Below are 12,869 nucleotides of genomic sequence, written 5' to 3'. Positions count from 1 at the left end.
TCTAACCCTTGTGAGGAGCTAAATGATTAGTTTGATGTTTTGACTTGGTGAAAATTAAACGAGGTTAAATACTGAATTCTATAAAAAATTGCTCAAGATATTTTTTTTCTGTTCCGGTGTCTACTATGGCTTCTAAATCTGCATTTAGTACTAAAGGAAGGATTATGGATTCTTTTAGAAGTTCCTTATCACCTAAAACAGTGGAAGCTTTGATTTGTACACAAAATAGGGTTCGTGGTAAAACTTATTGGAACTTTGTCGAGAACTTGAAGAAATGGAAATTTGTGAAATATTTGAGAACGCTAATTGTTGTCTTCAACTTTTATTTTTATTGAACATTGTATTCTTATATAGTTATATGACACTTTATAATTTTATTTTGTGTTTTTAGATAATATCAAGTCCTTAGTCATATCACAAACATGACCTATGAGTTGACAATTTTTATGGTAAGTTGAATACTCGTATATTTGTCATTTCGTTTGTTTTATATATTTAATCTACTTAAAAGTTGAATACTCGTATTTTTTTTCATTTCTTTTGTTTTATATATTTAATCTACTTGGTATGTTTTTGAATTTTCAAAACAAAATTGAATGCTTGGGATGCTTATTGGATCTTTAGAATTTTATATTTGGCTTCTCAACTTATGCTTAAGAACTTTCTTATTATTATTAAAGTTGTACTTCATGAACATTTATGGGTATGTTTAGATTGATGCATGATTAAGAACTTTGAATTTAGGACAAATGTTTGGATTTATGTATGTTTAAGAACTTTGAATTTACGTATGTTCGTAACTCTTGAAACTTTGAATTTATGTATGTATGGAACTTTGAATTTATGTATGTTTGATATTTGAATGTTCAATAATTTTGAATTTTTTTTAAAAAAAGGAACAATTTTGAATTTTACAAAATTTAGAATTTAGAGACGAAAAATAATAATAATACAACTCAACAACTTAGGTTATTCAGGTTGCCAACACAACCAACCCGAAAATATGGGTTGGATTGAGAATATATCCCCTAGTTATCATGGTTCTCAGAGAGGTGAAATGCGGCCATTGCTGTGGGAATGGTTTCAATGGCGGACGTATTGGCTATGGTTGATTCTTCTAAAATGAGTAGAGTGTAGAGTTCTTCATGAGAGATAGTACGCTGTGAGTTCGAATGGATGTACAAAAGGCATTGAAGGTAGAGGAAGACCATTTAAAATGTGGACTAAGATATCGACGAGGGCCTTAATGCGAGAAGTATATTGCTCAATGGTTTCAAAAGGGGTTTTCTTGATGGTATAAAGTACAGACCTTAGATCAAGAATGTTGGATCTGGTATTGGAGGAGTACCATTTTTCTAAAGAAAGCCACAATTCTTTGAAAAAAACTGAGCCGACAACATGGATAAGGGCAGAGAATGACAATGTGGCATTTATTAAGGTGATGAGAGCTTGGCTACGAGAAAGCCATTGGAGATGCTCAGGATTGATTTTAAGGATGGTTCTAACTTGATGATGGTAGATGCTTTGGAGGACAGGAAAGGGAATCATCAATATGGCCAAAAAGGGTATGGGCTTAGAGGATGGAAGAGACTTGATATTTTTAGAGAACATAATTAGTGGATTGCAAAAAAAGAGGCACGAGATTGCAAATGTTGGATAGTAAGAAGAGAGTAAAGGTGGGAACATATGGATTTCCTGATGGTGAGGAGAATGAGATTGGTAAGGGGTTCTGCAGAAATAGGATCAGATTGGGAGCTGGAGGTGGCCATTGAAGAGATATGTGAGGTATGTAAAATTAGTTTAAGGAATGCTCTCTGATACCATGTAAAGTTTTTAAATAAAATTTGTATTGCTTGATTTATTCTCATTGATATGTAACAACATTTATACATATTACAAAGGAGTAAATTGTAAGTTTTATTTTCATGGCTATACAATAAAACCATAACATTGTATAAAATAATAAATACCAAGATCTTTGAACTACATGATTTTCACAAATTAAACTTAGAGAATCACATATCATGATCTATGAATAGTCTTCTAAGGGATTGTGTTTCTCTCACTTGATCTCGCTTAGCTTAATTAAGTTTCTTGATGGGAAAGAGTGAACTACTTGAATGAAGCTGTGAGAGGAACACTACCCACCATGGTGTTTAATTAGGGCATTATTTTTTTACCTAATGGATCTAATAAAATAATAGGTCCGACAGAGATAAAATAGTATATAGTGCATATGGGCCACATTAATAATAATATTATATTTAAAATAAATCTAACATTCTCCTACTTGGTCCATTAACATTATTTACCATATACGTTTATAGACATAATGCACAAAATTAAACTTCATAACATATCATGTCAAGTCAAAAGAAACTACTAAAGAATCATGGCGGTCATACATCATTGCATTAACATACTCCCTTCCATGTATTACTAAAATAGTTCTTCTATTAACATGATCTATAATAAAGATAAACAATAACGGTCCAACAATAAATATTTTAATCAACGACGATGTTCTGTTTGATTTACATGATTCCTTTATGTATATACTAATCATAAGAACATAACTATAAGATAGAATCAAAAACAATAAATATATGAGCTTAAAGTGTCAAATAACATGATCTTGATTTCAATAATGATATCTATTAATGCCCATACATTTAACATGATCATTGAATGTCTTTGGTGGCAATCCTTTAGTTAGTAAATCTACAATCATAAGTTTATGCTAATGTGTTTGATTGACACTCTTTGTTTCTAAAATTCTTCTTTAACAACAAAGTATTTTAATTCCATATGTTTAGCACCTTTAGAATACTTATTTTTCTTAAGACAAAAACTACTGTAAAATTATCACAATAAATTCTCAGTGGCTTGGCAATACTGTTAGCAATTTCAAGTCCTGAGAAAAAGTTCTGCAGCCATAAACCATGAACTGTAGCCTCAAAGCATGATACAAATTCAGCTTCTATAGTGGATGCAATGACAATAAACTACTTTGCAATTTTCCATAAAATTCCTCCTTCAATTAATAGGAACAAATAGACAAAAGTACTAGATTTTCGTGTATCCACATATCTAGAAAAGTCTGAATCTGAATATCCAATCAGCTCAAGATGATCAAATTTCTTGTAAGTAGCATATAGAACAAGTATTATAATTAAACTTACTCTCACTGATCCTTAAGTATACACATCGATCAACAATGTTTTCTTTAAAACCAAAAGATGTGATGGTATCATTGCACTTAAGATATCATTGTCTGGAAGCTTGTTTACGTCCATAGATTGACCTCTTTAATTTACACATCGTATGTTCCTTTCATTCAACCATAAAACCTTCTAGTTGATCCATTAACACTTCTTCATCTAAATTCTCATTTAGAAAGACAGTTTTCACATCCATTTAATGAAACTCTAAATCACAATGAGCTATTACAGCCATAATAATTCTTAACGAGTCCTTATTTTTAGACAAAAGAAAATGTCTTTTTGTAGTCAAGGCTAACCTTATGTCGTTCGATATTTCCATTTTAGTCACGTTCGGTCTTAAAGACCCATTTACTTTTAACTCTTTTATTTTCTATAGGCAATTCTACACGGTTTAAATTTCATTATCATTCATTGATTTTAACTCTTCTTTCATGGCATCTAACCATTTGGCATAATTATCTTCTTTAATGGCTTGTGAAAATGAAACTACATCATTATTAATACTTAAGGTCAAATTCTAACTCATGCAAATAAATCACATAGTCATAAAAAATAATTAATCTTCTTTGTCTTACAAATGTTCTTAACTCTATTTCTTGTAGTTCTTAAGTTACAAGTTCATTTGTATAACATCATTATATACAAATTCTACCCGGTTTGCTCCAGATCTATCTCGGGGAGTTCACACATCCATACAACATCATGGGTTTCATCATCTATTTGTGTTCGCACAACTATCTCTAGATTTTATTTGAGTAAAAGCCCTTTATCCATGGAAAATTCATGTTTTTCTTAACCGGTTTGGTGATCTGTTTAATTAGCTAGCGTGATTGGATCAATTTGGTTCATTCTTGGTTCACCGGTTTGGTCTACTTTTGGTTCGTTCAATCATTGAGTCTGGTTCAGTTAGCCTAATTGTTATGTTCTATTTTATGTTGATGTTCCATTTTCAAATTAGTCGTCGATGGGTCTTGCTATAATCTCTATAAGGATCTTTGTTATTGCCCAGAAGTTCTTTGTTTCGTTCTTCATAGGTTTTGTTATAGATCTCTATACAAGAATCTATGTTTGTATCCCAGAAGTTTTTCGTTTTGTTTTTCATGGGTCTGCCTTTAGCCTAGAAGTTCTTTGTGTTTTTATTCTTGGTGGGTTTCTGATTCTATCCTAGATCTACTGATTTGATTCAGACGTTTTCTTAGCAAACTCAAATTCGTGATTCTAGCACCTTGAGTTTTGAGGGAGGGTGTTAAAGAAAAATTACGGTTTATGAATTATTAGTATTTTTCATTATTATTTTTCTTTTTTGTATTTTCCATTTATGAATTTTCCTTTAGTGGTTTCTTTGAGGTCTATACATTCCTATGCAAAACATCATTATGTACTCCCCCTCTCCTTCTCGTGATCGTACTTATGAAACTGAGGCCTCGCTACCAAACTAGCCATCCCGCTCTGTGGGATACTCCGAGGTTAGGTAAAAAAGCTGGAATCCGAGAAAAGAAGACCAAAAAGAGCGTCTTGTAAACAAATTCTTCGATCTGGAGATCCCAGCAAAGGCTGTCGGAGACATCACTAAAGCACCCGCAGCTTGATTCTTTTCTCGTATTTTCCCTCGTTCATGAGTAGAGATTTTTCCAGAACCCCAGTCCAGCCTACCCCACTGATATAATCTAGAATCCACTCTCGGCCTTTACTTCACTTTTGAGTAGGCGACATAAGATTTTGACCCTATTTGTATGCGCATTCACAGGGCACGTTCCAAGATCTCCCACAACGAGAACCTAAGACATGATTGATTGATAGTAAGTTGAAAGAATAAATGGATCGATCATAGGTTGGTTGAATATTGAGTCTAGCTTAGGTGACGCCTAGCTGCTTGGCCTGTAGTAGGTATCTGGTTCATCGCTTTAGGTATTAGCACTATGGCTTTCAACTTAAATGGTTTCAATTTCAACCAATCTGTAGTTGATAGTCAAGGTCGTGTAATTAATACCTGGGCTGATATTATTAACCGTGCTAATCTTGGTATGGAATTATGCATGAACGTAATGCTCACAACTTCCCTCTAGACCTAGCTGCTGTTGAAGTTCCATCTATCAATGGATAAGACTTTTGTTTACGCGCTACTAAGCCGGCACACAGGATCTTATACGAGAACCTAAGACATGGTTGATTTATTCAATAATATAGAAATTTCACAATTATATGTGTTTTTACATGATTTTTTTTTCTTTTTTCATTCATATATTTTTATGTTGCTCGAGGTTTGAACATGTACATACGTTTTTTCCATTTTTATTTTTTTTATTCTACAAATACTATAGTTTTTTGAAAACATACCATGATTTATTTTTGTGTCGATAAACATATTGAAAACGAAAATATACATCTCATATATTATTTGGTATTTAAGATGATATATTGTAAAATTGTTATATTCGTGCACTTATTTGGTTTAGTTATTAGTTTCAAATATATACCATATTTATATCAAATATAATTATCACAATTATAGATTTTTAGTAAGTTACATAATAGTAAGATATATATTTTACGTACTTTCTAGTATATACATATGTACATTTAATTATATCGCATATATCTACTCATATTATATAATAAATTTTTGTAACTATGTTCTATATAAAACATGGTATATCCGGAAAATCTAATTAATTCGATCCAATAATATACCATGTAATAAAATTAGTTGTTAATAATTGTAATATATTGAATGTGTAGTTCCATATTCACAATATCCATAATATCCCCTGGTATATAATGAACAAACATGTAAATCAAAACCAACTTTACATACTGTGTAAAATTATGAAATGATCTTTGAATATATGAAAAAAATTGCAAAATGGATGTAATATTATCATTATCGATTGAAACTATATTCCTCTCAAAATCAACAATATTAATCTTTACTAATGTAGGAAAAAATTAATTAAAATACCTAAAAATTCATTGTAATAAACATTTAAAGAATACATATCGGTGTTTGATACAAAAAAGCAATTGTGTAACTTTTGATACCAAAGACCCATTTCGATAACAAAAAAGCAACGTTATATAGAATGATAATCGAGCAGAATGTAGAAGATGAAAAAAATATGAACTCACCAAAAAACATGAAGGAGACAATGATGAACAACAAAAGAATACCAGATTTAACCGGAAGAAGAAAAATGGATGGAGAGAGAGTTTAGTTGAAATATTGTAGATAATATATTAGTTCATCAAATTCAAAATACAACTTTCTTAATTTTATACCATATATACCATAACTAGTTGAGATCACTCATAAATACAAACAAATTAAGTAAATAAAAATATATTAAATAATTAATAGTATAGATATGTCAGTTTTTAATATCCATAATCAATGCAATCCAAAATATTTATGTATACCAATTTTCGTATATATTTTTTTCTTTATATGAATGATAAAGTCAAATCTATCCATAAAATTTGCTAAATCTTATTAATGAAGATAATTGAGAATTTAAGACATTCGTAAAATGTTATAGTCAGATTAGGTCATTCATCTAATTTTATTTTAATAGATTTTATCAAATCAACTTGTTAACCTATCATTTTAGCACCCACACTCACATCACTTACTAACGGTCTAAGACCATATGGACCATTTAGAACAATTTCTCAAAGAATAATTAGCAATTTTATGAATAATAATTAAGACCACATAGTAACATTTTAAAAAAATTGCAAATATAACAAACTATATCGGTGATAAACTTCTGTCTATTAGTCATAGACTTCTATTATTGATAGATTTTTACAGCTTTTGCTATATTTGCAATTTTTTCAAAATGATGTTATATACTTGATTATTTTAAATCTAAATGTTATATTTGTTTAAAGTATTTGTTTTAAAACTTTAGATACTAAATATACATCAACTTTAATTCTCAAACCAAAAGTGCATTTTGCCCATAATTTTCTCCGAAAGATATCGATAATAATAAGACGTAATTTTTGGACGCGATCAGATTGATCACCCTCTACTCGTCAATCCGATTACACCTTTTGTTCATAGATTTAGATATAGAACTCATGTAAACAACACCAAACTTAATCACATGAGGCCCACAGTTGATTCATTCTAATTGGACTCTAATAAACATAGCCTAACTTCAAATATTAAACCATAAGCACTAATTTTAAAAAAAATTGAAAAAAAATCGACCAAAACTATAAACATTAAAATGATTAGTGAATCTGCATTTTACAATGGTAATGGTACTTGATGGTATTAAAAACATATTTGATGCCACCATGAGAATAGCTGATAGTTGTTTCCCTTGATGACATTGAAGATAAACGTTTGATTTTTCCACTTCACATTTTAATATAATACCTTTAAAAAAAAAGCATATAAAAAAAGGGATAGTTATGATGAAAACAAAAACGAGCCTAAAAATTGAAGAGAACGAAACACGCAAGAAGGTACATATCAGATGATTTAAAAAAAATAATAATAAGACAGGCTATATACGATGTGTATCAAAACAAAGGGTAACATTATATTTTTCTACAAAAGTTAATGAATTAACTTTTCACGAATGTGTATCATCCAAAATTTGTCCAAAACTTTTTTTTTTCAATTATTAAACATGACAATTTCTTATAATTTCAGCAAGTAGAACAATCTTTAAAATGTAATAGCTAAATTCCTATAGTTTAAAAACATACATTTGACCTTTGAACAATATAATTGATCTAATTTAAGAAGAAACCCACTATATTATCATAGAATTGTCCATGGTAAAACTTAAAGCGGTTATATATACATAATAAAGTCCATTAACTCAATCATTACAAAATTCAAACTAATAAGACTAAAATTGTACATACTAAACATTTCAAACTAAATTATTAGTTGAATGTTGAATGAAACGAGAGGACCAACGTGTTTTTTAACCCCAAAATAAAAGTTCGAGCACAAATTTTCTGAACAAATTCTTTGGGATACACAAAAATACTCCAAAGTTTTGACAACAGGCACCCCTCCTACCATTACAAACTAATTTTTCTTAATAAATCACATACAACCATATTTTTATCTTCTCTTGGACAGATTCTCCATCATTTTCAAAACCAAAATGATGCCAAAAATAATAATAATTGCTGATGAAGATGAAGATGATAACTTAAATTTCTTTTTTTTAAAAAAAAAAAAAAGGAAAAATAAACATACAATACAAACCTCATCATCCTCATCTTATATATTATAAGAGGCCAAAAGGCTCAGGCAGAGCTTCAAATCCATTATCCAAAATGGAAGCCAAATCCGTTTTATCGTCGGCGCTGTGCAGCCAATTTGTGTTTTTCAAATCCTCTTTCAGTAATATCGCATCATAACGGGAGCTTTCATAAATGTCCAAATGATTCAAGCTTGCAGAAAATCTTCCATTCTCTCCTCCTCCTTCGGTTCCGATCGTTGCAGAAGGTCTATGGAAATGATTTCCTCTATCCACGTTGTTGTTACTGCTCATTTGGTAGTCGGTATCGGTAGCCTCTGAGTTACTCAAAGCAATGGATTGAGTCTTCGAAGTGGCTGATCGAATGCTGTGTGGAAATAGAGTATTGCCAGAACCTGAGCGCACACTCCCAGGGCCATTTCTTATATCCTACACAACACAAGCAGATTGGAATGTTCATTAAAAAGACATCCTAAAACGAAAACGGTTCGATGACAGGATTGGTTTTTACATAATCAACAGAACGAAGTTGGAGCATACCATATGTCTGATGGCCATATCGAGTGATTTCTTTGAAATAGACCTCCCAAATCCATTGCTTTCTGCTGTAGTTGTAGAAGCCTTCACAGGTCTCCTTCCGCTCAAATCGGAAGAACTTGAAAGTCTCCTAGTTTCAGGACTGTCACTGAGGTGTCCATTTGTATTCAATCGGCCTCTTCCTGGGGTGTCTGTTATTCTTCCCCTTGTTACGGTAGGTGATGCAGCTCTTCTAGGCACAGTAACAGTTGATGTAGTCTCTGGACTTCCCCTAACCGATGCAGAAGGAGTTGGACGGGATCTACCAGCAGAAATTGGCCGGTCAGGCAATGTTGTTCGGAGGTTTGGAGGGGTATCAAGAGGAAAATCAGGGGGGACAATTGGCTGAGGTGCAGCTCGGACCCGAGGACTAGGGGAGCTTGGTCGGGATGTTGATGTTGAACTGCGTCCGTTTGTTGAGAGAACACGTGACGTAGAAGATGGAGTGCCAACAACAGAAGAGAGGGAAGGAGCAGAATTTCGTCGAGTAGGTGTAGATGGACGGGAATTTGACCGAGCTGCAGGAGAACTCAAATTTGCAGGAATTTGAGGCCTAGAGTTAGGAGTAGATGGCCTTGAACTTTGTAGTGGCCTTGGTTTTTCAATGGAGGGGCTGTTGGGGGATGGACGGGCTCTTGAAGGAGTTGAGGACCTCGATGGTGTTGAACGTGAAGATGGAGTAGAAGGTCTTGCAGAGGATGCACTGCGTGTACTTGGGGAGGAAGGCCTAATGTAAGAGGAAACCGAAGCTGAGCTTGTGTTAAGAATTGATGAAGCGGACCTATTGGAGGAATAACTACTATACTGTGGAGTGGAGACAGAGGACCGAGACACGGAACTGCTCCTCACTGGCCTTGAAGGATTGTTGCACTCTGATTGTGAAACTGAAAGCTGAAACACATGGAAATCAATTAATAACAGCCTAGATCATACAACTAAAGCGTGGTCATGAATTTCGATTCCCAACTTAACAAACACTTTTGAATTGCAAAATTAGCAAGTACTTCTGAGTTACATTCGGTAATGTACAAAGAACCACAGAAAATAGAAAAAAAAACTTAAGTGAAGATATTGGATCACTCTATGTATGCAACTCAGGAAGATCATAGGTAGTAAAGAAGGCAGAGTTTTACCCTCGAAGCTTTTGTTGTCGAAGATGACCTGACCAAAGTGCTGCTTCTCGGTGCTGCTACCGTAGATTGAACTTCACTTTCAGAGGATGAAGGGAAAAGAGGAGTACCAGGTGGGGTGAGAAGCCTGTAGCACAAAGCTTAATTTAACCACAGATAATCATATTCTTCACATTGTGCTTAGACAGCTAAAAATCATACTTAAAAGTTTCAAACACCAATCAAGATCTACACTACTTTGTTCTTTTTCATTCAAAAGAAAGTGGCTCACACTTTTACCGGTCAAAAGTAAGATCATAATAACTGGAATCAACTTCAAATAACCCCCATCATGCATCAGTATTCATATTTTTGACGAAGCATCAACATGTACTTGCATCTTTCTAATTGTAATACATGTTTAACTTCTTTGTCATTATCACTCTAAAAGAGAAACGTCAAAGTTAAAAGAATGCAGAGAAGGGTCCCGCAAATAATCACATAAATAGATCAAGTAAATCCATAGAGTAGTCTAGGAAACTCAATTAATTGGTCCTTGAGAGGTAGAATTTAGTAATGCTGACATGTTATTCAACTTCTTCACCATCTCCATAATTGATAATCCTATAAAATACTTTGGATACAGATGAAATCATAGATAGTTTTATGGACTACTTCATTGATAATTGATGGAAGAGAAGCGAGCCTCAAAAGCAGCAAGCTCCAAAGCAGGAAAAATTTAAAAAAAAAAAGAAGAAGAAGAAGATTAAAATCACTGAATCCGTTGATAAATTGAACAAAAGAAATTACCAATCATAATCGTGTTTTCCTCCCTCAGTCGACGAAAGCAGATCGTCAATCCCACTCTTAGCCAATTTCACCGATCCAACTGAAAGCCTCCCCAATTTCACCGACGCTAACATTAAAACCAAAATCAAACACTTAAAAAACACTAATCAAGAGAGCTAAAGAATAATACACAACTTTCATCCATCCATTCAATCACAAAACCACCAGATTTTAAAAAACCCAATCGAACAATCTCAAAATCCAGCGTACATTTACACGAACCGACAGAAATCCGTATTTACTCACCATCAGAGGAGTCATCAGAGGCAGTAACGGAGAGACTGCGGCGATTCTTGGAGAAGAGATCCAGATTCTCATCGGAATCTCTAGAGATTCCAGTGAAGCTATGACCACGGCGGTGCTGGGACAAAAGAGGAGCATTGCGGGAGCCAGAAAGAGGCTCTCGCCAGTTGCGGTTCATGAGGGCGGGGAATGGGAAGGTTGGGGTGAGAGAGAGAGAAAAAGGAGGGTCAATAGAGAGAGGAAGTGAAGGAGATTGCAATGGAAATGAAGGAAGAAGGAGAAGAGGAAGAAATCAGTAATGGAAGTTTGTATATTAGAGAAAGAAAACAGAGAGAGAAGGAGGAGACAGAGTCAGCGTCAGATCCATATTTGGGTTCTGGGAACGGCCGGTTTAGCCGAGGCTCGATCTCAATAGTACACACTCACACTCTAAACTATTATTATTGTTATTATTGTTATTATTATTATTATTATTATTATTTTCTTAATTTTTAATAACATTGAAGGTCACTCTTCACTCTTTTACAATACATTTTTTGTTTTTGAGGTTTAGCTCATTGTTTTGTCTTCCGATTTTAAATGGTAACGATTTTATTCTTAATTTTATTTATACAAATTTAGTCATTCAACTTAATAGGTAACAGTTTAGTTTTTACGTATAAAAAAATAATAGAAATTGATGTTAGTTTTTTAATAGTTGGTGAAACTTCTTAATTTTATAAAAATATTAAATTTAATTAGTTTATTTGTTTTCTTTAGGCAAGCAATTTCTTTAAATCTTACAAATAATTTCTACGGCGGATATTAAATTGTTACAAATTCTAGGATACATAAATTAATATTTTATATAACAATATTAACAGGTTAAAGTGTTATAAAATTGAAAGTATAAAAATAAATTCATTATAAGCCAAAGTTTAGGTATTAAATTTTTATTTTTATGAAAGTTTAAGGGCTAAAAGTGATTTTTTAACCTATAATATATAAATCCTTTTGTTATTGAGATTTAAATTTAGTTTCTAATCTCTCGAGTTTTTTTCAACTTAGAGTCTGTTTAAATGGATTCATGAAAAAAGTTTTTCTTTTTATCTAAGAAAGTAGTCAAGTTAGGGAATTAAGCTTTTATTTAAAAATTTAGAGAATTTGCAACTCAATCTTTAAACTAAACTAATAATTGAATTTCACTTTTATATATATATATATATATGCAAAGTAAAATGATACGAATGAAAACTTGAACTTTTAAATTTTAAATGAGTTTGTAAATATCTTAACAAATTGAGTTATAATAATGGAGAATTGAAGGGAGGAAATGATATAAACATTTTAATTGAGTTGTTATACTTTAGATTGTAGTTTGATTTTTTCATTAACTATGGAGATTGGTTTTAAAGAGGAGTATGGTAGATGCTTAAATATTTATTTATAAATTTTACTTTTCATATAAAAATATTTAATAATTTGAAATTTAAAAATTAAGTTAAAAAATTTTTTAAATGCTTTGAAAATTTGTTGAATTGTAATTCATATATTTCTAACCATCCAGTTAGTCCAAATAATTTTAATAAATCTTAAACTTAGTCTCTCTAAATTAAGTTTGACTAAATAATAATTATATATTTTGTGGGGAAAAAAACCAT

At 32.1% G+C, this 12,869-nt stretch overlaps 1 protein-coding gene across 1 annotated transcript; it reads right to left on the bottom strand.

The window, feature by feature from the left end:
* Positions 1-8,133: 8,133 nt before the first annotated feature.
* On the bottom strand, positions 8,134-11,645 carry LOC103501479 (uncharacterized). Its single transcript, XM_008465062.3, has 5 exons — positions 11,233-11,645; positions 10,948-11,053; positions 10,162-10,285; positions 8,993-9,919; positions 8,134-8,881 (listed from the first exon to the last, which is right to left on the bottom strand). Exons 1-5 carry the CDS (start codon positions 11,405-11,407, stop codon positions 8,480-8,482), a joined length of 1,734 nt encoding a protein of 577 aa, XP_008463284.1. The 5' UTR covers positions 11,408-11,645; the 3' UTR covers positions 8,134-8,479.
* Between the last annotated feature and the right edge of the window lie 1,224 nt (positions 11,646-12,869).

Source organism: Cucumis melo, chromosome 8 (genome assembly GCF_025177605.1).
Source record: "Cucumis melo cultivar AY chromosome 8, USDA_Cmelo_AY_1.0, whole genome shotgun sequence".
Taxonomy (NCBI): domain Eukaryota; kingdom Viridiplantae; phylum Streptophyta; class Magnoliopsida; order Cucurbitales; family Cucurbitaceae; genus Cucumis; species Cucumis melo.
The sequence above is the reverse complement of the archived record's forward strand: the minus strand, read 5'-3'. Positions and strand labels throughout refer to the sequence as shown.